This window comes from Lissotriton vulgaris, chromosome 3_1 (assembly GCF_964263255.1).
Source record: "Lissotriton vulgaris chromosome 3_1, aLisVul1.2, whole genome shotgun sequence".
Classification (NCBI taxonomy): Eukaryota; Metazoa; Chordata; class Amphibia; order Caudata; family Salamandridae; genus Lissotriton; species Lissotriton vulgaris.
In genome coordinates, this window is record NC_141689.1 from 1,343,008,599 (window position 1) to 1,343,034,970 (window position 26,372).

Here is a 26,372-nt window from a genome sequence, read left to right on the forward strand (position 1 = left end):
ATTGTGTATGGGTGCACATTTGGCACACATACATGCCCTAAGGGCATGTATGTCTGCCACATGGCACTGTAATAATTTGCAAAAAATTGCTTCTTTTGGGGTTTTCGATATTTACCACCAACTTGTAGTTGGTGGTAAATAACGAATCCTCAAATGAGAAAAACACTCATTTGAGTGCTCCGTACATTAAGGATTCAGTAATTTACCGAATCGGTATTTAAGAATTCGATAATTTAGTGATTCCTTAAATTGCTGATTCGGTAAATTACTGAATCCTTAATTTAGGCCCCTACATCTGGAAAGCCTAATACCGGTCGGTAACGTCCGAAATTAGGTTTTTTCGGCCGTTACCGAGCGATACTAGGCTTCCTACATCTGGCCCATAGTGCTGAGAAGCAATCATTACGACTTCTGGACCTATCTCTCACTCTTATATTTAGAGTTTGTTTACTCGCAAATCCTGATTTGTAAAGATCTTGTCTTGTTTTGCATTTGTACAGGTCGTATCCTTGGCTGATTATGACCACGTGGAAGAAGTCACCAAAGAGGGTGTCAAGAAGTTGCCATCACCGGGCTACCCGTTAGTCTGTGTGACACCATGTGACCCTCACTACCCCAACTATGTTGTTATGAAAGAACGTTGTGATGACGCCGGCATCAACCAGTCCTCCATCTTATTCAGTTGGGAAGTAGCAACCCCCACCGATGCCAATGGGGCCAGATCTCCATTTGAAACCATTACGGATAGCACACCTTTTACAGCGGTCAACCAGATGGTAAGTGCGGATGTGAGCTCACAGGCAGATAAAGTCCAACAGATTTGTGTCCTTATGCGTGAGGAAGTATGAGATAGAAGTTTTGTTACATTAACCGCATAAAATTAAGGAGTGTTTCCGACTTTGTAATGATTAGGAATATTGAATCCCTTGCATATGAAAAGTATTGCCTTCACATAGGCTAGGTTATGTTACAATGGGCTATGTTAAACTGCCTTTAGTACTGCATCATATCGCTGTTGGTTGTCTGCATATAACAGTTGGCTTTTTGCTATATGGGATAGAGTAATCTACTTATTATGATGTAGCTGTTTAAACCTTTTCACAAATATATTTGTTTCTGCGTGTAGATTTATAGCCATATTTTCCGGAGCCAGGCCCAACTCGCTACCTTGCTAGTCTCTCCTGCGCCCTGCCGTCTAGCGGGGGCTGGGCTGCGAGTGCCGTCTCCGTTTGCTAGACCGATTTTTGTCAGGCGTACTCACCCAGCCGTGAGGTATCTGAGAGTGAGTGGCCGTCCTTATACACACTGCCCTGTCGGTGTGTTTCCATAACCAAACCAATATACTTTTTGTTTCCGCCACGCCGCCAGGGAGGCTACAGTCTTCCTGCATATCCCCCTACACTGTTTTGTCTCTTTGTGCCTCTTTTCCTTTTTCTGTGGACTCGCACATGCTGTTGTACCCTGTGAGCGCTGGGGTACCCACCTCTAGCTGTATCTCCAGGAGGCTGGTGTCTGGAAAGCTCTGACAGCACTCTTCCCCACAAACGCCATGGTGTGCACTGCTCCGTCGTTGTCATTCTGCGTGGCACTCTTGTGTCCCGGTTGGAGTTTTACAGCACCGTCTCCTCTCACCATGGGTCATACATGAAATTAGAAATTGGGACACAGTCAGATGCCGCTTGTGGAGGCATGATACAACATATGTTACTTCCATGACCTTCACCCTCATTAGTATTACGTTATCCCTGACACATTCTTTTACCACATTACTGTGCATTTTGTTGTGGCACTTTCGCAATGGACATTTTCCTTTTCATCCCGTCCACTGCACTGTCGTTATTCCTTACTGTGGGGCGCGCCCGAGCCCCGTGCTTGTCCCGCTGCCAGTGCAGGTGGAACACATGCTCTAGAACTGTGGGCTGCGCGGACTCTCAACTGCTTTAAGGCTAGATTTGATGCGGCACCGTTAGGGTATAACTATTGTGGTAGCGTGCTTGTATTTAGAACTTTTCCTGGGCCTCAAGGGGTACCTGCCCTTAATCAGCGCTTGTTGCGACGGTGTTCTCCACCGTTACCCAACCTTGGTGCCAATTACCTTGCACAAGGAAAAACGTAGGTCCCCAGGAACTGACTAGAACTCGTCTGCCACTGGGCGCCCTACAGTGATCTGCCCCCCCAGTGTGTTCCTCTTCAACCATTAGGTTAGTGCGTTTGACTGCCGGAATTACGGGTGGGGCTATGATTCTTATTTTCTACTAGCAGTTCAGTGTTTCCATCAACCTCCTCGCCTAATTGTGAGTGGAATAGATTCCCGCCATGGCCCCTCGTGTTCCTGAGAACAGGAACGGTCAGAGATACTTAATTAGCTGTTAACTCGCTCTATTGTCACCAAAGGGGAGGCTTCCATCAGCGCTTGCTGCCTGCTCTGAGGAATAACCCACTTTAATAACAAAAACACAGAAAAAACTCAAGCACACAGCTAATGGGGGTCTCCCATGCAAGTACTAACCAAGCCCAACACTGCTTAGCTTCTGAGATCGGGCGAATTTTATAGAGCTTTACATAAGCCCTTTTGCGCTACACAAAGGCGCCCTCATTTCTGCTAGGAAGGGTGGAGGGGGGGAGATTAGTTCAGAAAACGGATGCGGGGCATCAGTGCCCTAAGCTCGAGGCCGGGTCCGCAGCTTTAGCAAGCGACTGCCCTATTAGTGAGGCCAAGTCCTCTCCTTACGAGAAATTTTTTCGCCACCAGGCAAGTCAGGATTCTAACCTTTCTTTGTTTGGAAGAAATAGGCAGATAGTGCTGGCCGCACCAAACATCTGTGGAATGACTTTCCACCCAGGGAGATGATTCTGCGCTGTTCGGATACTCCCACTCTTGCACGCCACACGCCATGGGTAATCATGAATACTGGGGTCGTTTTTTAAATGCCACTACTCTCTGCAGTGCAACTATGTCCCCACTTGTGTAGATGATCGACAATACAACTTTCGGAGGGCAGGGCATACCTACATTGCTGCCCCTTCACTTGAAACCAAGCACGTATATGTCGTGCTAACACTCCTATCAAATTATTATTATTAATATATTTCTTTTTCTTTTTCCCAGGCTCTACACTCGCGCTGATGCCCATACTTTATCTGCTTTATTAGATTTTTTCTAAGATCATTGTTTAAGTTACAATAAGACTCTGCTGAATTTTCTGTCTGTAATAGGTCCAGCTGACTTCATATTTTAGTAACTTCTCTTTGGAGTGACATATCTTCCACTCTTTATTTTGCTGCTGTTTTACCTTTAGATCTGCCTGTAAGTTGCTTTTCGTCAGGGAGCGCCGTACCTCAACCAGTGCGGGCTGGCCCCACTGACACATGAGCACTGCTGAGTGCCTGATTTTACGCGCTAGGCTGGCACCTGCCATTGCTGGATTCACATCATGCCAGTGACTAACCCGCACCTCGCTCCATCAAGCGCTTAGCCCACTTCAACATTTGCGTTACCTTGCGACTACTGCTGTCCATTCCCCACCCGGATCGGGGCTGGAGGCCGCCTCTTCTTTTTACACGCTGCCTGGGGAGCTGGGAGTCATGGGCACATTTCTTGCTCTCGAGGCCTGTTCGCTGTTCCGGGTCACTTCACACTTCGCCAAGTCTTTGTCCCTGGGATGACGCGATGCCCTTTTTTCGATACCAGCTGTTGGTTGCGAGCCGGGCCGCTCAGCCGGCATTACCACTCACCGCCAACAACGGCCCGCAGGCCTGGAGAAGTGCTCATTGAAACCACTGCAGACAGGATGCCACACCGTCCAAGCACCCGTGGGGCTACGCTCAGTCCCTGGAGCGAGTAGGGCCGGTAATAGTCTGAATCGGGTTATGAGGCGCGTTGAGTTACCTCCTCACGTATTTTTGGCGCCCACTCCACTCAAAATTGTTGGTGCCGCTCCCTTTGCCCCCTGATGAAAAAGGGTGAGCTGCCCAGGGGGAGCGTCGCCTTATATCCCCCTTCCATCTTCCCTTTGTTCTTGGGGAGGGGGCGGGCCCTGGGCGCTTTTTCGACGCGCTGGAATTTCTGATGGCGCTAACCTGCGCAAACTGGATTTGTTCCTTTTGGGCTCGGGCGGCCGTTAAGGCGGGGCCCTTGAGGCCCCCTTTGGGGGCAGCCTCTGCTATGATGCATGTTGAAGCACAATTTACAAACCACGGTTTTCACAAACATAGTTTGGAGTAAGACCACAAAATATTGTTATTCTTATGAGAAGTTGTATATAGAAGCTTCTGCTGCAAAATCTCCCCCATTACTTTCAGTCATTAACACTTTTTCACCATTTTATATTCAAGTCCATAACAGCCACTTATAAGTGGACTTATTTTCGGGAACTCGGGAAATACAAGTCTGAAGAACCGAAAGAGCTGCAGACAGGGCTGATGTGGGCATGTGCACTTCTGGCGTGAAAGAAGGCGTAGGTTTCTTGACAACTCTAAGTACCCTTGCACGTTCTATACCAAGTCTACAACTTGTGCCTCTCACCGGAGCACAAGGAAGAAGATTGCGAGGCCTGTCGGTCATTCCGATCAAAAAAGACTCTTCGGGGCGTGGTCAAGATGGCGAGCTAAGAGGCTGCCCCCTCGTGGTACCCCGGTCTGAATTCCCCCTTTTGGCCGATTCAGCGCATTTTCACCCCAGTTTTGCGCAAATCTAAGCCTGGAGCAGTGCAGAAGCGAAAGGTGTGCGGAGCCGGGTTCTGGCGCCCCGCAGATACTCAGTGGAGCAACACGGTGGTCCGGGGCTAGCTGCCGTAAAATGGCGGCTGTGTGATGTGGACGCCGCGGAAGGTGTGCCTGATCCTCACTGGAGACCCTGCAGCTGGAAGAGTCGCCCCAATGAGTCGCTTGCTGGCCGGGCGTCCCTGGGGAGCCGGGCAGAGGTGACGGAGCGAGGGACGGAGACCGGGAGTGCGGCTGGCGGCTGGTGAGAGGCCCCGTGGTGGGGGTCGTGAAAATCGAGGTACGGGCGTCTGGGCCTTCCGGCTTCGACCTGATCAGCGGCTCCGGTGTGCCCCCAAGTCAGCGGACGGGGGCTGGGCCCTGCTGTGCATCCTCAGGGCTGTGGCGGGGAGCGGATCACCGGCCGATGCGACACAGGCAGAGGAGAGCGGATCACAGTACCGATGGTCGGAGCGGCTGGAGGGCCCTGCTGGGGCTGGCGCGAAACTTGACACCGAGGCTCCTGGGCCTTTGGGCCTGGCGCGGAGGCGGCTTGAGAACCGGCGGATGGGCCCAGAGGTGAGGAGAGGATAGTGGGGGCCACCGGAGGGACTGCGCCCTAACCCCTCCACACGTCCAGCAGGTTCGGGTGCTCTGGGCGGCCTGGGAGCGGATGGATTTTCGTAGCGGAGGACTGGAGCAGAGACTGGGACCGACCCCCCAACAGGTCGTGGGGCGGCAGCCTTGGATCCTGGCTGCACCTGTGTCCTCTTGTGTTCTGAGAAGGTGGGAGCCCCGCTTCTAAGCACTAGCAGTGCACCCCCCACAGGAGGGGTCTACTTGCTCGCACTTTATAGCCCGAGGACCGGAGTAGAGGACCCTGAGAGTCTAAGGCAGCTGCTTTCCTGAGTATTAGGAGGACCGGAGGCCAGAGTTCCCGGGGTGGAGCGGCGCGGTGGGCACGGAGGGCCTAGTTGCCGCTCCTGAATTGACTCAGTGCTCGGGGCTCATACCGCGGAAGTTGGCCCCTCGCCCCAACGTAGCATTCTGACGCACCACCGTACTATTCTCCCACACAGCCTGTAGAGCTAGCTTGGGTGTCCAGGGGCCCTCAGCTAGGCGGTGGCAGGTGCAAAAGGTCATCAGTGCTCTCGCGCATACAAAGGGGTCTGGCACTATAGACATAGCAACACAAGAGTGATACTCTGCAGGGAGGGCCCTGCGACAGCGTGGTCCTCCGTGCTATCTGCTCACCATGGCACGGGTGGGTCATGGCTACCACAAGGAAGAAGGGGGAGCGCTCCCTCAAGGACATGCTCATTAAATCACCCTCTACAGGGGACGCCGGTGGGGTGTCTCCGCCGACTCCTCGGCCACCACAGATTCCGATGCCTACGGAGACCCCCGTTACGAGGGAGTTCTTAGAGACACTGTTCAACACTCTCCGGTAGGATTTCCAGTCACTAAAGCAAGACGTAGCGGGCGAAGTACAAGAAATTCGCAGAGATGTTGATGGTCTGGGGGAGTGGGTTATCGCTGTCGAGGAGAGCGCCCATTCCAACTGCGAGGAGATCGAGGCCCTGCAACAGGAAATCATTTGCCTAAAGGACCAACAATTGGACATTCAAGCACACGCCAAGGACCTAGAAAATAGGTCCCCGCGCAATAACATTCTCGTCATAGGAGTCCCATCATGAGAAGAAGTGTCCGATATGGTGGGTTACCTACAAGGCCTCTTCTGAGACATTTTAGGTGATGCTGCCGACTTCGAGATATGCATAGATAGGGCACATCGGGTGGGCCTGGGTAGACGGGCACCGGCTCCGCCTCCAGACATTCTGGCTTTCCTACCAGACTTCGTCCTAAAAGAGTGTATTTTGCGGGAGGCCAGGAAGAAACAGCCTCTCCAGTACCAGGGTCATTCTGTATCTCTCTATCAAGACCTTGCCTCCATAACATTACAAAAGAGGAAAGCCTGTAAGGAAGTGACCTCCTATCTGAGGGGCAAAGGGGTACCGTATTCGTGGGGACACCCCTTTCGCATAATTTTTAAGTGGAACAGCAAGTTACAGCAGCTGAGATCCCTTCAGGAAACCTGTGACCTGTTGGACAGCGAGATGCAGAGCTCCGAGTCCTCTCCCCCCTCCAACGCCCCGACCGTCAAGAGATGGTTGGCAAACAGTGGAATGCAGGCGTTCTCCCAAATCTGTTATGAAGCCGGACGCGATGGCGGTGTCTCAGGAAAGAGAAGTGGCCCTGGGGGCAGTGAAGCGGGATACCTCCCCTGTTGAGTGACTGTACAATAGCAACCGGGGTGTGCATAGCACAAAGCTTTGGCTGGCCAGGGGGTGGGAGCGGGGTTTAACCGGACTCCACGTAGACCCTTAATTTGTCCATATTCCCACTGCCGGGAACTGTGGACATCCGGTGCTGGACAATGGTGTTGGGATGGGGCTGCATTATTGGGGTTAGGGAGGGGGGTTGGGGGAGGTGGAGGGTAGCTGTTTGGGGTTAGGGCGGGGGGAGGATTGGGTTGGGGGGCACAGGGAGAGGGGTTGGGGCGGCATTCTTGGAGTTAGGGAGGAGGGAAGCGGGAGGGGGCGTCTTGTTGGGGTTAGGGTGGGGGATGACTGAGATGGAGTTGGGAGGGGGAGTGGGAGATGGGGGGTGGAACGGGTGTGCAGTCTGGGGGGTCGTTGGGTATTGGGGTTTGAGTGCCACTGAGCTCACGCATCGTGGAGTCCTGCGCATGCACAGCTTACACCTTTTTTCCCCTGCCAGTGGGACGCTGTAGGGCGGCGCCATATCCAGGTCTTTTCTCATGACCCAAGTCTTAACGCTTAACGTGAAGGGGTTGAATAACCCCATTAAGAGGCGTGCGATCCTGAGCTATCTAGAGAATTCGGGGGGCTCTATCTGTTTATTGCAGGAGAAATTTACTACCTAAAGACTGGCATAGAATGAGGTCCCAGGACTTTCCTCAGCAGTTTTATTCCTCCATGCCGGACAAGAGGGGGGTGACCATACTCCTTGCAAGACACTTTAGGGGCAGGGTTGGTGATAAGGTGGCTGACACGAGAGGGCAGACTTTAGGCGTACAGATTTTGAGTGGGCGACACTTCTGTAGTTATAGGGTCTATTTATGCCCCTAACTCTGGACAGGAGCCATTTCTCGTAGATTACATTTAGGATATTCTCCGCCATCACGACAGACGGGTCTTATTGGGAGGGGACCTCAACATAGTATGGACCCAGATAGGGACAGGTCAGGTCACCGGCACGGGGCTACAGGGGCTCTTTCTAAGGTGGGGGTAGACTGGCTTCACGACAGAGGATTGGTAGATATCTGGAGGGTAGCCCATCCCCGCAGCACGCAATACTCCTTTTATTCCCACGTCCACTGCACTTATGCTCGCCTTGATCACTTCATAGGGTCATCCGAACTTAATGCCCTGGTCCGTACGGTTAAAAGTATCCCTGCGACTTTGTCAGATCATGATGCTGTAAAGCTGACTATTGATTGGCGCTCCACAAGTCAAAGGACAAGGAAGTGGAGTATACGGGAGTCTTTGCCGCAGTGGCTGGACGCCCGCCGGCAACTGCAAAACTGTTTGACGGATTACTTGCCATCTAACGATACCACCGGCACTCCAGTGACAACTTTGTGGGGGGCCCTCAAGGCAGTGATGAGAGGCGAGCTTATTGCGATCTCCGCAGCCGACAACCGCGTGCGGCGGGAAAAGAGAGAGGAGTTGTTGGCCAAGGTCCTAGAACTTGAGCGAGTTCACAGCCGGACTGGGGCCCCTCGTATGTGGCGGCAGCTCAAAGCAGCCAGAGCACATTTGGCGAGCCTAGATCTCGACCGAGCGGAGTACGTCGCCCTCCGGCTTGAACACTCATATTATATAGGGAGCGATCGGACCGGGAAGCTCCTTGCCAGCAAACTCAGGGCGCGCACAGAACGCTCCAGGATTGCTGCTGTCCATACCTTGAATGGGGAGAGGGTCGAGAGTGATGAGCAGATTGCGGAAGCCTTCCGTGCTTTTTAAGCCTCCTTGTACAGCAAGGATTCCACCATTGCTGGTGTGGGAGAGGGATACCTTAGTTAAGCCGCAATTACAGCTCTCACTGCTTCCGGGGCTGCGGCGCTTGACGCCCCCATATGGGTCGAAGAGGTGGTCAGCGTGATAGCAAGCCTCAAACCGTTGAAATCACCGGGCCCAGACGGGTTTTCCGCTGGCTTTTATAAGACTTTTGCCAGTCTTTGGTTTTTAACTCTTTTCAGGGCCTGGGGTCGATTCCGGCAGAGATGTTGGACACTGAGGTCATGTTCTTCCCAAGCCCGGGAAAGATCCCACCCAATGCGCTGCATATAGGCCCCACCCAATGCGCGGCATATAGGCCGATCTCCCTCCATAATCTCGACTTGAAGTTGGTGACAGGTATTCTGGCGGCTAGGTTAGGTCCGCGCCTTCCGGGTATAGTGGAGCCTGACCAATCGGGCTTTATTCCTAACAGGCAAAGCAGTGATAACACCAAGAGAATCATGCATCTAATAGATAAAGCCCATGATGTGGGCCTGGATGCCATGCTGCTCTCGATCGATGCTGAGAAAGCATTTGATCGGGTGGACTGGGGGTTCCTAGATAAAACGCTGGCTCATTTCGGGGTGGGAACGCTTCCGGGCATGGGTAGCGAGTTGCTATGACAAACCTAGGGCAACGATTCGGGTCAACGGCCTTTGATCTAAACCTTTTGATATTCAGCGGGGCACTAGGCAGGGGTGTCCCCTTTCCCCCCTGCTTTTTGCAATATACGTCGAACCCTTAGCGCAGCGTCTCCGAGACAATCCCCAGATATCCGGCATTCCCTTCGGGGGGAGAACACGTGGTCAGTTTATACCCGGACAACATTTTGGCGACGCTCACCTCTCCCCGGCAGTCTGTTCCAGCTTTCCTGGGAGAGCGTGAAGAATTTGGCAGGGTTTCGGGATTTAAGGTCGATGTGGACAAGTCCATGCTTCTGTTCCTGGGCCTCCACGTGGGTGCCCCGGCGGGTGCCTTTCGGAAGCTGGGGGTTTGAGGCCCCAAGATGGAATCCCATACCTGGGGATGACCCTAACACCCTCTACCGGCTCAACACTTACCCGCAACTACACTAACCTCACCCTTCAGGTGACTGCCGTCCTGCGTCGCTGGAAAACACATCCTTTGTCGCTGCTGGGTAGGGTAGCTGCAGTAAAAATTTCCATACTGCCTAAAATCTTATATGTCTTCCAGACAATTCCGGTCACACACCCCCTACGCTACATACGCGTGTTACAGTCTGAGATCCAACACTTTATCTGGGCTGGGAAAAGACCAAGGCTCCGTCATGATTTGGCCTCTTGCCCTCCAGATGAGGGGGGTCTAGGGATTCCTCATCTCCTGACATACTTCAGGGCGGCCCAGCTTCGTTATTTGGTAGAATGGAGCAGACCAGAATCCGAAAAGAGGTGGCTCTTTAAGGACAGGGCCATGGCGCGCCTCCCTTTGTGGAAGGTTCCTTTTTTTAAACCAATTGACTGCCCCTCGTACATGAGGAAATCTCTGATTATCCGATCTGTGATGAGGGTATGGGACTGGGTCGCTGTGCAGAGGAATCTCACGTCCTTCCCCTCACCTCTTACTCCCCTTTTTGATAACCCTGAATTTCCACCAGTCACTGACAAGCATGCTTTTCCTCAGTAACGTGCATCGCCTTGCCGCTCGGCGGGTCACCTTTTTGATCTTCAGGACTTCATTTCACATTCGGATTTGCCTGAATGGTACGATATCAAAGACCCCAAACGGTTTCAATATTTTCAGCTCCGTCATTGGCTGCTCCACTCAGATGTGCGCCCCGGGGTCAGCCGTAACCTTACGACCTTCAAGAAATGGCTCCTCTTCAAGCACTTCGATCGTAAAATGATCACTGAACTGTACCCTATGTTGCTTCCCCCTGCATCACGAGACAAGTCAGCGGGTCAGCGCCGCTGGGAAGCGGAACTAGGGCATAGCCTCTCGCTATGGGAATGGCAACATATTTATTATAGGGCACCACGCGCACCACACAGCGGAGGTGCAGGGGTTTTGGGAGGAAGTTCTCACATATGTGGACACCTATTTTGAAACGGAGATTCCCCGCTTTCCCACCTATACTCTCTTGGGTTTGCCTAACCCACTTACTTTTCCACTTAAATCTTTAAGGGGGAAACAAATGGGGATAGCCTTAGGGGCAGTTGTACATCATATCTTATCTCTCTGGGGCTCTAAAACCCAGCCCTCGCACATGGGGGGTGCACAAGTTATGACACACTATTGGCATGGAGTTCTTGCAAGCCACCCTCACGGCTTCGACAGCATCCTTTCAGGAGGTATGGCGACCGATTATCTCGCTGCTGGTGCAGGAATTTAATGAAGTGACTTGCCCCAAATATCTGCGGTTACTTAGGCTCACAGAAACTCCGACTCCTGCGGAAGGGTCGCTGGATGTGTAACCCACTGTTCATACATGGCGCATTGCACACCGGTTCCGGGTTCCGGGGTGGGGGGGGAGGGAGTTGGGCTAGGATGGATTGGTTGGGGGGAGGTTTGGACAGGTGCGATTTGGGGGAAGACGTGGTTAATGTTTGCTACAGCACCATTGGCATTCATAGACCGGGGACAGGTATCTTACTTCTGTCTTGGGCGCTTGCTGATGGGATATCGAATGTACATGCTGAAGCTAGAGGCTTGGTTCTTGAGTATGCCAGCTGGACTCTGGTGGGGCAATGGGGGTCTTTCCCTGATTTATTGTACCTTTGTTTGCTTTAATACATAAAATCAATAAGTAAAGGTATTAAAAAAAAGGACTCTTGGAGATTGTTGGGTCGACAACGAGGAGAAATGCAGCGCCAAAGCACTCAACATACTCCACATATCTTCGGAGAAGAAGCTGAACATGAAACCACAGCTGCAGAAGAAGGGGAGGCCTTCGCGGTCGCAGAATCAGATTCTAACCTAGAGATCGAATTGCAGTCCGAAAATATTCCAGCAGGACAGGTGGTTGTGAGTACTAAAACTCCTGGGCGCCATGAACTATTTTCCACTAAACATAAGGCTTCGGCACCACCTTTACTGGGGAATCACACAAATAGATCTGTTCGCCCCACTGGACAAATCAAAATGCCCAAACGTCGCCTCCATGTTCCCACACCATCTAGCCAAAGGCAATGCCCTATGGATGAGTTGGTCAGGGATATTTGCCTATGCTTTTCTGCCTCTCCTGCTCCTTCCACTTCTGGTTCGGAAGCTAAGGAAAACATCGCTCAGACTGATTTAATGGATCCCACTTGGGCCCGTCAACCGTGGTTCACAACACTCTTAGAACTGTCAGTAGTTCCACATCGAAAGCTGCATCTCAAATCCAGCCTTCTCACTCAGAACCATGGAGAAGTCAGACACCCAAACCGCAAAGAGCTCAACCCAGTGGTTTGGCTCCTGAAGTCATAGAGTTTGGCTATCATAAATTGCCCCCAGACTGTATCACTATTCTTAATGAAGCAAGAAAGCCTACTACCAGGGAATGTAATGCAGCTAAGTGAAAAAGATCTGTTCTATATTGTACCAACAACAATATTAGTCCACTAGATGCCTCTGTTCAAAATATAATTTCTTACCTTCTGCATTTGCAGCATGCTGGTCTAGCCTAACTTACATTCAATTGCATCTTGCTGCAGTAGCCGCATATTTGCAAAACAGGCAACATCTGTCTTTGTTCAAAGTCACAGTAATTAAAGCCTTTATGGAGGGCCTTGAAAGATTAATACAACCCAGGGTACCTCCTGCACCAGTTTGAAATCTGAATGTTGTGCTTACATGACTCAAGGTTCCACCTTTTGCGCCATTGCACCACTGTCCGCTACAGTTTCTTTTGTGGAAAGTTACCTTCCTCATTGCGATCACTTCATTGAGGTGAGCTACAAGCATTAACCTTAGAAGAACCGTTGTTTCTGCTTCATAAAGACAGAGTAGTTCTTCGCACCAACCCAACATTTCTTCCCAAAGTGGTTTTTGCTTTTCATATCAACCAATCAGTTGAGTTACCTGTGTTCTTTCCTTAACCTGATTCCGTAGCATAAAGGGCTCTTCATAGTCTTGCTGTCAGAAGAGCCTTATTGTATTATATTGAAAGAACAATAGATTTTCGTAAAACAAAACAAATGATTGTTGCATTTGCTACACCTCACAAAGGCATTCCCATCTCTAATTCTGGAATTGCAAGATGGATTGTTAAATGCATTCAAACCTTCTATTCGAAAGCTAAAAGAACATCCTAAAGCGCATTCCACTCGTAAAATAGGAGCATCAAAGGCCTTTTTAGGTAACATCCCTATAGCTGACATTTGTAAGGCAGCAACATGGTCCACACCACACACATTTACCAAACACTACTGTGTGGATGTGTTAGCATGTCAACACGCCAGTGTAGGGCAAGCAATGCTAAAGACCCTTTTTCAAACAGCTGCAACATCTACTGGTTGGCCACCCCTTTGGGAGAATGCTGCTATATTATCTATGCAAAGCATGTGTATCTACAGCACACAATCCTCTAATGGATTATGCTTTTTACCCAGTAAGCATCTGTTCATGGCATGTAGAGCTGTATATTCCCATGCACCCTCTCACCTCGCCAGCACCTGAAGTTGTTGCACCTTTCATTATTTACATTACATACGCATGGACATCTCTGTGCTACACATACTTACTCTATTCTCACCTTCTTGAGGAACAAGCATTTGCAATGCAATAGGTCTCGCATTAGGAAAGTTTGAGCTATTGGTATTGTAAATGACACATTTTTTATTTATGTTTTGTTTTTGAAAATAGCGAAAATAATAGCTTTGTCATTTACAATGCCAATAGATATCACTTTGGCAAATGTGACACCTATAGCATTTGTAATGCAATATGTGTTGTATTTACGTGACTTACATGTATTGATATTGCAAATAACAATGGCTTTTAATTTTTTTTTCAATAATTAATACTTAAATAAAAGTTATTGTAATTCATAATGGCAATAGCTTAAAGTTTTGAAAATAACTTTTGTGAAGATTATGTTCAGTGTATTTTATTGTGAAGAAAATCCAAGAACAGAAGTGAAATATTAACATCTTTTTGTTACATTTGCACTGAAGCTTGAAACATTGAGAGAACATATTTGAACCACGTGTTGTTGAATGGTTGCACAGATTGATGCTGTGGTGGTGCTGAGTGATGGCGAATTAGTGATGCTGTGGCTTTCAGTGATGCTGTGGTAGCACATAGTGATGTTGTGGTGCCCCTGAGTGATGCTGTGGTGGTGCGGAGTGATGCTGTATGCTATGCTATGTTATGTTTAATTTTGCTATCCTATGTTTGGTTTTGTTATGCTATACTATGTTTTGCTATCCTATGCTTTGAATTGATATGCTATGCTATGCTGTTTTTTGTTATGCGATGCTATGTTTTGTTATGCTATGTTGTACTATGCTATGCTTTGTTATGCTATGCTATGTTTTGTTATGCTATGCTATGTTTTGTGTTTTATTATGCTATGTTTTTTTTGCTATGCTATGTTTTGTTATGCTATGCTATGTTTTGTTATGTTGTGTTGTGTTTGGTATGCTATTTTTTGCTATCCTATTATATGTTTTGTTTTGCTATGCTATGTTTTATTGTGTTTTGTTAAGCTATGCTATGTGTTGTTGTGTTTTGCTATGTTTTGTTATGCTGCGTTGTGTTTTGTTATGCTATGTTTTGTTATGCTGCTTTGTTTTGCTATCCTATGCTTTGTTTTGTTATGCTATGCTAGGTTTAGTTTTGCTATCTATGTTTTGTTTTGTTATGCTATGCTATGTTTTGTTATGCTATGTTTTGTTATGCTATGCTAAGCTTTGTTTTGTTATGCTATGCTATGTTTTGTTATGCTATGTTTTGCTATGCTTTGCAATGCTATGTTTTGTTTGGTTTTGTTGTGTTTTGTTATGCTATGCTATGTTTTGTTTTGCCATGTTTTGTTATGCGATGTTTTATTTTATGTTATGTTATGCTATGTTTTGTTCTGCTATGCTTTGTTATTTTATGCTTTGCTTAGTTTTGTTATGCTATGTTTTGGTATCCTATGCTATGTTTTGGAATGCTATGCTATGTTTTGTTGTGTTTTGTTATGCTACGCTGTTTTGTTGTGTTTTGTTATGCTATGCTTTGTTGTATTTTGCTATGCTAGGTTTTGTTTTGTTATGCTATGTTTCGTTTTGCTATCATATGCTTTGTTTGGTTATGCTATGCCAAGTTTTGCTATCCTATGCTTTTTTTGTTATGCTATGCTGTGTTTTGTTATGCTATGCTATTTTTTGTTATGCTATGCTGGTGAGTGAAGGTGAGTTAGGGTGGGTGGGTGCGGGGTGTGAGGGTAAGGGGGTGTGAGGGTGAGAGGGTGTGAGGGTGAGAGGGTGTGAGGGTGAGAGGGTGAGAGGGTGTGAGGGTGAGAGGGTGTGAGGGTGAGAGGGTGAGATGGGGTGCGAGTGATGGGTTGCGAGTGATGGGGTGCGAGTGATGGGGTGCGAGGGTGAGGGGGTGTGAGGGTGAGAGGGTGTGAGGGTGAGAGGGTGTGAGGGTGAGAGAGTGTGAGGGTGAGAGGGTGAGAGGGTGTGAAGGTGAGAGGGTGTGAGGGTGAGAGGGTGAGATGGGGTGCGAGTGTGAGGGTGAGGGGTGAGGGTGAGGGGGTGTGAGGGTGAGGGGGTGTGAGGGGGGATGAGGTTGAGGGGGCTGAGGGTGATGGTGATGGTGAGAGGGGGTGTGAGGGTGAGGCGGAGTGAGGGTGAGGGGGTGAATGAGGGCGGGTGAGGGAGGGTGAGGGGGTGTGAGGGTGAGTGGGGGGTGTGATGGTGTGTGAGGTTTATTGAGGGTATGTAAGGGTGTGTGAGTGCATTAGAGTGAGGGTGGGTGAGGGGGTGTGAGGGTGTGTGAGGGTGAGAGGGTGTGAGGGGGTGAGGGTGTGTGTGAGGGTGAGGGTGTGTGAGGGTGAGAGGTGCGAGGGTGTGGGGGTGTGAGGGTGAGGGGGTGTGAGGGTGAGGGTGAGGGGGCGTGAGGGTTTGTGAGGGGGAGGGTGTGGGGTTGTGAGGGGGAGGGTGTGGGGTTGTGAGGGTGAGGGGTGTGAGGGTGAGAGGGTGTGAGGGTGAGGGAGGGTGAGTGGGACGGGAGTGTGGGTGAGGGGGTGAGGATGTGTGAGGGTGAGAGGGTGTGTGAGGGTGTGGGGGTGAGTGGGTGTGAGGGTGAGTGGGTGTGAGGGTGGGGGAGAGGGGTTGGGTGAGGGGGTGTGAGGGTGAGGGTGTGTGTGAGGGTGAGGGGTTGGTGAGGGGGGGTGAGGGTGAGAGGGGGTGTGAGGGTGAGAGGGGGTGTGAGGGTGAGAGGGGGTATGAGGGTGAGAGGGTGTGTGAGGGTGAGAGGGTGTGTGAACTTTAAAGTTTTCTTTATTCTGATTGCATGATCTGTTATTCACTTTTTGTGACTTCACTAGAGTCAAAGGTTGTGGTATATCTTACTATGATATCACCAATAAGATCAAGATGGGTGTGAAGTCTGTCATCCATTTAATTTAGTCACAGGGTGTTTGTTGGTGGTTCCAGCAACTCCGTCGAGGCAAAATTCACTTGCAATCTATTTAGCGCAAAATATTTGGGAGAGGCTCACTAGAAATTTCACCAGAACCAAGGCTTCAGCTTCTTACCTATTAGAGAGGATGTGTAGAGCTATAGGTTGGGGCAGGGCGTTGGAGGTGTATGCAATAAGACTCGGTTGCGCTCGGTTTACGGTTAGCACTTCCTTAAGTTGAGACAAGAGAGCAGCCTTCTGAAGCCAACTACGGAAGTTGCAAAATGTCTATTTTCAATGTATAGGGAGCGCTCCATCAGGCTGAAAACCTTGCACGCAATACCTGACTCAGTTTATAACTATGTTGGGTGATACGGCACAATGCACAACTGCTATATATCGTTTAGCAAATATATGGAATGTAAGCAATATTACTTGATTTCAAAAGTCTCTTTTATTACTTCTGCACTTTTAACAACGTGGAGCAATGGGGAGCTGACACTTCTTTCAAACATGAATATTATTCCATGTACACAGAATCAAGCAAATTTTAAGCACGGTAATAATTCAACTTCCCAATTACAACATGTTTATACTTGTTAGCATTGTCATAACAGATTGTACAACATGTACTGTAAAATGGTTATCGTGAGCCCAGGCTGCCCAGGCCCAGACCAAGCTGCACCAGGCATAGAGAGCGAAACGAAACGAAGGTAAGAAACGAGAGTGCCGCCGCGCTGCCCGCGGCGACCCGGAAGCTGTTGGCCGGCCGGCCAATCCGCTCGCGGCCGACCGGAAGTCCCGCCTCCCGAGGTCCGCGAGCTGCCGGCGCATGGAGCGCCCTGCCGTCCGGTGTAGCCCGGGTCCCCAGGAGGGGGCCGGGGAGAAGGAGGAGTGTGGCGCCTGTTGCGGGGCTCCTCTGACCTGAGGGAGCCCCGATTTAGATGAGGAGACGCCGCGCCGTGAGGAGCCCCGCCGGAAGAGCGCAGTTGGTGAGTGGGGCCCAGGGCTGATGTAAAGTGCGTGCGTGCCTGTGTGTATGCCTGGGGGGGGGGGTTTGGGGGGGAGTGTGTGTGCATGTGTGCGCGAGGGAACGTGTGTGCGCATGCGTGACTGTGTGTGATTGAGAGAGAATGCGAGGTAGGGGATAGTGTGCCTGTATGTGTGCCTGTATGGGTGCCGTATGCCTGCGTGTGCGCGCCTGTGTGTGTGTGTGCGTGCGTGCATGCAGAGGGGTGGGGGCTGCCTGTGTCTGTGTGTGAGAAAGGGCTTTGCGCATGCGCAGCTACCAGACGCTCGCTCCCGAGGTGAAATCTGACCTCGTCAAAGCGCGCGTCTGGTAGCTGTCCACATTCCTAAATACGGGCCACAAAAGGTCTGAAGCAGACACTCTCAATGCTCACGCATTGAGAGTAGGTCTGCTCGACCTAAAAACACTCTAACAGTGGAGTCGATGCCCATGGGCATTATCACTGAAAGGAGGAGTCCCCTTACCTCGTGACTAGGAAAAACTTCTTCGAAGAAAAATAACTTGCAAACATCCGGACCCAACACGTGAGGGCAGGAGTATGCAAAGCATGTGAATCTACAGCTCTACATGCCAAGAACAGATGCTTACTGGGTAAGTAGCATAATCCTTACTGGATTTATGTACTTTTAATGCTTTTCCATAGTACCATTTTGGTCGTTAGGTGGTAGTAGGATAAGGACCAAAATTCCACCAGCAGATCGGTCGTATCTGCCCTGTGGGAGTCCAGGTGCAGAAGTGCTGGTCAAGTTCGTAGCCTTTACGCTACACAATAGAAATGAAGGGGGGCCACCTGGAAATAGACTGCAAAGGTGGACTTGGGGACAAGTCCATGAGCTCCCAACAGAGGGCTCGGGTCGTGAGAGTCCTGGGAGCACAGGGGAGCAGTCAGATTCTTCAGGCCTGGGCAGTCCAGCTTGGGTGCAGAGTGTTTGTCATCAACAGGCTCTGGTGCATCAAGGCGCTCACTGGTATCAGCAATGACCAGTAACGGGGGACAAAAACAGGACAGCTGGCACACTCTCAGTACAGGCCTCCAGACTGGATTTTCAACAAGCGTGGTCGCGGCAATGGTTCTGTACCCCAGGTAATAGCGCAGTAGGGCACATGGAAATCTTTGCATCTTCAGGCTTAAGAGTAAGATGGTTCTGACCTCCTTGAGTGCGCTGACTTTCGCATGGGCGTCTACTGCTTAGTTAACCTCATAGACTTCAGCTCCTCTATTCCATGGGAGATGCTGGCTGCTGGTCCAAGTGTTGGCAACCCTCCGTGGCTTGTGGAGGATGCACAGCGGCAGGACGAGTAGGGTCTTTGCAATTGTCAAGCCTCTGTGTGGCAGGCAGGGTTTGACGCCAAAAGTCTACAACAGTCTTCAGTTCTTGCGGGGGTCAGCTCTTCAGTGTCCCCTTCTTTTCAGTCTGGGGAATTTGCAGTTCTGTATTAAGAAAGCCCCCTAAATACTAAATTCAGGTGTTTTAGGAGAGTGGAGAGTGGTAGCCAATAGGCTACCTACCCTTGGGGTCACTACGCCCCCTATAGAACCACTTCCTGCGGGAAATGGGCATAACCCTGCCCCAGTTTCCTAAATTCTGCCATCACCAAGATGGTGGAATTTTTCTAGATCATCAAGCAGCTCACCTTAGGGATGTGGCTGACCTGGGTGTGCTCCACACCTACTTTGCATGCAAATGTCCCACCTGTACTGGTGCCCAATGGACCTCAGGACAGTGGGTGGCATCTCCAAGTCTGGAGGATGCCGGGGTCGCGTTTCAGAGGTAGCATGACTTTGAAGCCACCGGCCTTGGTATGTTGATTGCTAGCCATACTGTTTGGAGGAGGTGTAAACACTTGCTGCCAGAGCAGACCTTGTTCCTGACCTCAGAGTGGGGCCTTCAACTCCTAAGTGGTCAGCAGTGTCTGTGGGGGCGTGGCCAGTCGCTGTGCAAGATGGCCCCATCCTAGAGCGGCTGTGTTCGAACACACCAGATCTCTCTAAATACCTACACATTTGTCCGGAGATACCTCACAGCACGTAGTAACTTTTTGGACGCCGAAGCCCACCCGGAGTGTTCTGAGCGCCGAAACGGGCAAAAACAACTGCGCAGAGACAAGTAACGGTCCGCTGGCCTCTACTGGGGCTCCATCAGCGTGGCTTGGATGGTGGAGGAGGGTCACCAAAGCTACAGCGAAGAGCCGTAGGCAACAAGACAATAAGGAGTCCTCACACAGAAATTAAGGAAGTGCATAGCCTTCGGAGGTCCGGATGGTGCTCCTAGGCAGCTCGGACCCAATTTCCAGTGACGATTTCTGGTTCCGGTGAGCAAGGGCCTGGACAGTGGCGAGCTTGGGGCTGCGCTTACTTTGCGGTACTTTGCCACGTCCAGTGCCTGCGAGCGCCCTATACCACTTAAATGGACAACACCACTGAAAACTGCTGGGCTGCCGCAACAAATGTGGTGACCTTTTGCCTGATATTTACAGCTTGGGAAGGGCTGCGCTCGGGGACGGGGCTCCCAGACGCAAGCCTGAAGTACGTCATGGAGGAGGCAGCTGCGAGACATATACTGGCAGCCCTGCTGGGGCAAAAAACTGAAATAAATCCAGGACATAGCCCACACTGCGGGTGAGCTAAATAGTGCACGCTTACTGTGCTGCCTGCCACGAAGCTCGTGAACTGTAGTGTGAAAGCCTGGGGAGGATCGCCTCCTGTGGTGCGGTTTGGCTCGTTCAAACGTACCACAGTCTCTCAATAGACTTCGTGAGCTGCATCGTTGCCACAAGTATCCATAAGGCAAAAACAACAGCCAGAGCGTGGACCAACTTACCTACTAGCCCACTTGAGTACTAAGGAGCAGAGAGGGGCCTGGGAACAGCAGGAAGGGCGCCACTCTTGTCACAACAATACCGCCGGGGGTTGAAGGCCCAGGCGACTACGCCACCTTTTGACATCGAGGTGCTAGAACGCCCTCGGCCTAAGGGCGAGTTTTGCGTACCCCGAGCTTGCGTTAAGCAATTACTGACTGACGCTCTTGCAGATTAGCTCCGGAGCCAGTGGGGAGACAACATGGCTGGCGGAAGGACTACCAAGGCCACAACGTAGGCCAGGCTGAGCAAATATGCCTGGAACAATAGAGCGGGCCAAAGAGACAAAGAAGCGGAAGACCAGCCAGAACAACAAGAGGGGAGTGACGAGTCGCCATAGCTTACTCGTCACCATATAATGACAACCATTACAACGGTTTGGACGTCATTGAAGACCAGGATTGACTCTTTGTCTGCCGATGTTTCCCTAATACTTGCAGACATACGCAACATGAACTCTAGAATCAAGGGAGGCGAGACGACCACTAGCTCACTGGTCAAAGACACCTCTACCCTGCAAAAGAAGGTGACCAAGTTGCAAACCCGAAGCAATAAAATGGCTGACCTCTTCGAGTATGAAGGAGGCTCGCAGCGAAATAAGGTCCGAATACTGGGGGTTCCGAACACACCGAGGGACTAACAGCAGACCTGTTTGTGGAAGACCTGGTCACTAATCGTCTGCAACCTGCGAGACTGTGGAAGGTCTTTGCGATTGAACAAGCACATAAAGTGCCTGGCGGCAAGCCCAAAACTGGAGCTCCCCTGTGGCTCATAGTGGTGAGAGTCTTCAACTACAGGGACAGAGCTGTAATTCTGCAAGCAGCTTGAACAGCACCACCAATAAAACTTGAAAACAGCAGAGTTCCTTCTTGCCCGATTTTACTACAGGTTCCAGAGACAAAGGCGTAGCTTCCTTGAAATCAAATGAGCCCTACGGGAGAAAGACATCAAGTATGCCTTGCTCTTCCCTGCCAAGTTGCGAGTGGAAGCAGAAGGGAAGACCTGGTTTTTCACCACCCCTGACGAGGTATAGGACTGGCTTGATGGATGGCGAGTTGCCGGTAAGAAGATCCATCAGAATCTACGAGAAAGACAGGGGAAGAATCGCATGGAACGAGACTCTGAGTCGGTACCTGATGAAACTCTGGCGTCCGATGGTGAACAAAGGTAACTGGTCTGTATCCTTTCTTAAGACAATACCATGTATATCACAACTTTGTCATTGAGATAAAAAGCCTTACACAAGCATCCTCTAAGGAAAGATGCTATAGACAATTGCTCATTAGATGTTTACCGCCGCACAATATGTAAGTGAACTGAGCTGACCAAAAGGTTAAAATACTGTTATACTATTTCATCACAAATATTACAGAACGGGTGAAGGGTTGGCACACGACCTACCAATTTTGGGGGTGGGCGATAGGCACTCTGCAATGTTGGGGTGGCGGGAGGTTCCAATACCACCATGCAGGGAGGGGGTAATAGTTATGGTTAGATGGGAAAGGGATTTTGATTACTAAAAAACTGTGAGAACACAGGGACACAGTCTGTTCCCCACGACGACATGCGGGGGGGGATGGGTTTCATTTGTTCAAAGTTCTGGCAAGGTCAGAAAGACAGGTTGCTAAAAAACCGCCGCAATGCTTACATTCCAAGTAACTCTATCCGCACTAGACACAACTGCCTATACGAAGACAGCTAGCCAGAGTAATGAAACATCTGCGGGAACTCCCCATGACAGACCAGAATATCTCACTGCACACATATGGGAATACCAACACCACACAGACTTAAACTCTAGCCTTGGAACATCAGTGGGCTAGGGGAAAAGTTGAAAAGAGGCATAGTGCTTGCTTCAGTATGTCAAAAGACACTCACCTGACATGATTATGCTTCAAGAAATGCACCTATTGGGCAATGTGTGTCGGGCTTTGACCTGCTGGGGTTCAAGCTAGTGGCAGATTCTGCCTTTGGGTCCGGATCCCGAAGAGTGGGGATAATGACTTGAAACAACTTTAAGATGACAACTGATCGCATAAGGACTGACAACCTGGGCAGGTATGTGGCAGTTTTCGGGGTGTTGGAAGGGGCATGTCTTAAACCTAGTCTCTGTATACATACCACCTGGCCTCCAAATGCCAGCATTCAAAGATCTGGGTGACCGCCTACTCTCCCTGCCTGAAGGGAGACTCCTGATAGGGGGAGACTAAGTTGTCTCGGATAAAATAAATCGCGGGCCCCCAGGAGACCTGCGGCCGGCTCGCACACAAATACACAACTTTCTGGAAGCAATGGGTCTTGTAGACACCTGGAGGGCGCTCCACTCCATAGAACAGCAATGCATGTTTTATTCAGGGGCCCATTGTAGCATGTTTAGGATAGATTATATAATCACACCGGTGGACCAATTAGAAGCCGCTAGAGAGGTGTTTCACCTTACAAGGTGCATTTCAGAACATTCGCCGATTTGGGTTCGGGTGGAGGTTGGGGAACCGCAAAGGAGTAGGACAGCACCACTTAACCCCTGGTATCTTGATATCCCTCAGATACGTGATATGAACATTCGTGACACTGAACACTACTTTCTCGAAAATGAGCAATCTGTTGAATCGGCGTGGACGCTATGGGAGGCCTACAAAGCCGTAATAAAAGGGACGGCCCTCTCCCAGATCGCCGGCACTAAAAGGAAGGAACAAGCGGCCGTAGTACGATTAGAAACCGAAATCCTAGAATTGGAAGGGCAATTGAGGGACGCAGACTCAGACAAGGTGTGACATGCTTTGCAACTCAAAACTAAAGAATACCTGGCGCTAGCCACTGATGCGGGAAAGGCCCAACAAGGAGCGACACTGAGTAACATCTTTGAAGTGGGAGACAAGGCCTAGAAGTTGCTCACGTGGCTCAATCGCAGAGAGCAGGCGAACAGGGTAGTAGTAGAACTCACGACCGGCACCGGTAACACAATCACAGATCCGCAAGAAATTGCAAATGTATTTGGGGACTACTACCTTAGAGTATACACGTCACAGACATCTTACACTGAAAAAGAGGCCCTCTCGTTCTTAAAGGACATACCAATGCAATCCAAACAATCTTTATTCAACGTATTTAGTCATAAAAGCACATCCAAAACAAAAATAAATTTTTTTCATAAAACACAAACTTGAATGTGATACAAATCTGAATTGGAGGATGAATAAGATCATCTTAAAATTGTTAAATAAAACATTTTAAAACCCATATGAAGCTCATATAATAGAAACCTTTTTTAAAAAGAAAAAAATTACAGTTGACAGAGCACAATTGATTGAGACAGGGACTTAATTCAACCTAATATCTACTACATTTGCTAGATTGGGTGCGGTTGTACGCTGCCTTTTTAGGTCTCGGCTAGCGTAGGTTGCGCTTGTGCAGTTTGGCTGGCGAGATTTTATGTTTTCTAGTATGGAGCTTAAACCCTCCAGCTCTTCTCCATTGGCTGGCTTCCTAAACGGCGGCCAGCCATTGGAGAAGAGGTTTGTCTGTCAATTTAAGCCCCGTCCGTTTTGGATTGAGGGGCGTGTTTTTTTCTCTTCTTTCTCTCCTCTTCCCATTGGCTGGAATGTAAACAACAATAAGTCAAAACACGCCTGTTTACATAACAGCCAATGGGAAGAGGAGAGAAAGAAAATCACGCCCCCAGTCTGAAAATGACGGGGCGTTTCTCAGATCCATTTCTGCTGGACCTCGAGAAACATGGTGGTGTTCATGGCGTGGTCCGAGGTTCACGTGTGAAAACAGTGTCACGCTCGTTGACGGTCTGCAATGGCGTCCTGGTGGACATCTTGTGCTGCGGGTCCGGGGCTCTGCGGCCTCTAGCCCCGTCAGGCATACTGTGCCCCCGGGCTGCCCTGGCAGCTCCCTCAGCGTATACAACCCCCTCTCAGGCTTGCCGGCGCATCCCCTGGCGGCTTGTGCTCTCACTCCCAGCCTCCGCCCTCCTCAGGACTAGCGCCGCCTCTGGGGCCCTGGCACTTGCGGCATCTTGGTCTCCGAGCGCAGTCACCGGCCGGGAGTAGAGCCGCGGCCCGTCCGACAGAGCAGAGCCGTGGCAGGCCGGCTGCAGTGCGCAGGGTCGGGCGGCAGGCGGTTGGGCGGCTCTCCCTCCCCTCGCTCAGGCAGCGGTGGCTCCCTCCTCCTCTCCCCCCTCCTCAGTGTCCGTCCTGCTGCCCTCCTCAGCTCACTTCAGGAAGAGGGGCATCTACTTCCAGTGCGTGCTGCAGGGCGGGTGGCGGGAGACAGCAGCAGGCATGATGCAGCAGCGGCCCTGGGCTGCCTGCTACATCTCCGTGACTGGAATCCCGGGCTCCGGGCCCCTTTTGCCTGGTCTACTCTCACGCTCTGAGGCCGGGAGTGGCGGCCCGCGGGCGGGAGGGGGCTCCTGCAGGGAGCGGGCCCTGTGGCGTCACAGTGGGGTTCCGGGGGCCGCGGGGAGCACGTTCTGGAACGGGCCGAAGCAACACAGGGCTCCGCCAGCCGAGCGTGGGGTGGAAACAATGCCAGGGAGCCTCGGCCAGGGGGGCCTCCGCCGCCCTCCTGCACCCTCGGCTGTGGCACCCACGGCTCGGGGGCAGCCAGGGTGCCGGAAATATTTCGCATTTTTGTCAGTGCGCCCCTAAATCGGTCTTTCGATTTGTGGATGAGCCCAGTTGTATCTTCTGTTGACTGGATGTCGAGGACTGGACTGGACAGCCCATATCACATTCAGCTCAAGCACGCCCCTGCCGCCTCCCTTCCTCCCTGACCCACACAGACGGACAGACACCACCCCTCAGGTCTAAACTCCAGAGCTCTGGGAGCCTACCGCCATTACAAGCTCTCTACGATTTAGAAAAGGGGGTGGTGATGAACAGAGTGTCTGAGTTAAACAGACCACTCTTACCCAGTCCAAAGATCAGGGCTTGATCCATCACCGTTATTTATCTCACTGCCCCATCCCAGCTCAGAACCTGGCTATATGCAAATCAGTCTGTCCCTGGCCCAGTGCATCATGGGAACAGGGCAGACTAAACTACCAAGCCAATTCTTCAGCAGAAAGGAGACATGCTACCGGGGACCGGTTTCTGGCATTTCAGCCTTCTTCGGCCCGGCTTGCTTGAATCCTGATGGAGCAGTGAGAAAGGGACTCATGTCTGAGTATACCCTGCCACACCTATAGTGGCCAAAAACGATTTAGAAAAGGGGGTGGTGATGAACAGAGTGTTTGAGTTAAACAGACCACTCTTACCCAGTCCAAAGATCAGGGCTTGATCCATCACCGTTATTTATCTCACTGCCCCATCCCAGCTCAGAACCTGGCTATATGCAAATCAGTCTGTCCCTGGCCCAGTGCATCATGGGAACAGGGCAGACTAAACTACCAAGCCAATTCTTCACCAGAAAGGAGACAAGCTACCGGGGACCGGTTTCTGGCATTTCAGCCTTCTTCGGCCCGGCTTGCTTGAATCCTGATGGAGCAGTGAGAAAGGGACTCATGTCTGAGTATACCCTGCCACACCTATAGTGGCCAAAAACGATTTAGAAAAGGGGGTGGTGATGAACAGAGTGTCTGAGTTAAACAGACCACTCTTACCCAGTCCAAAGATCAGGGCTTGATCCATCACCGTTATTTATCTCACTGCCCCATCCCAGCTCAGAACCTGGCTAAATGCAAATCAGTCTGTCCCTGGCCCAGTGCATCATGGGAACAGGGCAGACTAAACTACCAAGCCAATTCTTCACCAGAAAGGAGACAAGCTACCGGGGACCGGTTTCTGGCATTTCAGCCTTCTTCGGCCCGGCTTGCTTGAATCCTGATGGAGCAGTGAGAAAGGGACTCATGTCTGAGTATACCCTGCCACACCTATAGTGGCCAAAAACGATTTAGAAAAGGGGGTGGTGATGAACAGAGTGTCTGAGTTAAACAGACCACTCTTACCCAGTCCAAAGATCAGGGCTTGATCCATCACCGTTATTTATCTCACTGCCCCATCCCAGCTCAGAACCTGGCTATATGCAAATCAGTCTGTCCCTGGCCCAGTGCATCATGGGAACAGGGCAGACTAAACTACCAAGCCAATTCTTCACCAGAAAGGAGACAAGCTCCTTGTTGTTAAATATTTTGTCCA

The 26,372-nt window shown here is 50.6% G+C and overlaps 1 protein-coding gene across 1 annotated transcript in view; it reads left to right on the top strand.

The window, feature by feature from the left end:
• FRAS1 (Fraser extracellular matrix complex subunit 1) overlaps nucleotides 1–26,372 on the top strand; it is a 1,404,104-nt gene that overhangs the window by 765,575 nt on the left and 612,157 nt on the right. The window contains exon 16 of the mRNA XM_086961814.1: nucleotides 501–776. Within this exon, the coding sequence (XP_086817940.1) occupies nucleotides 501–776 (276 nt within the window). The remainder of the gene's footprint in view (nucleotides 1–500; nucleotides 777–26,372) is intronic.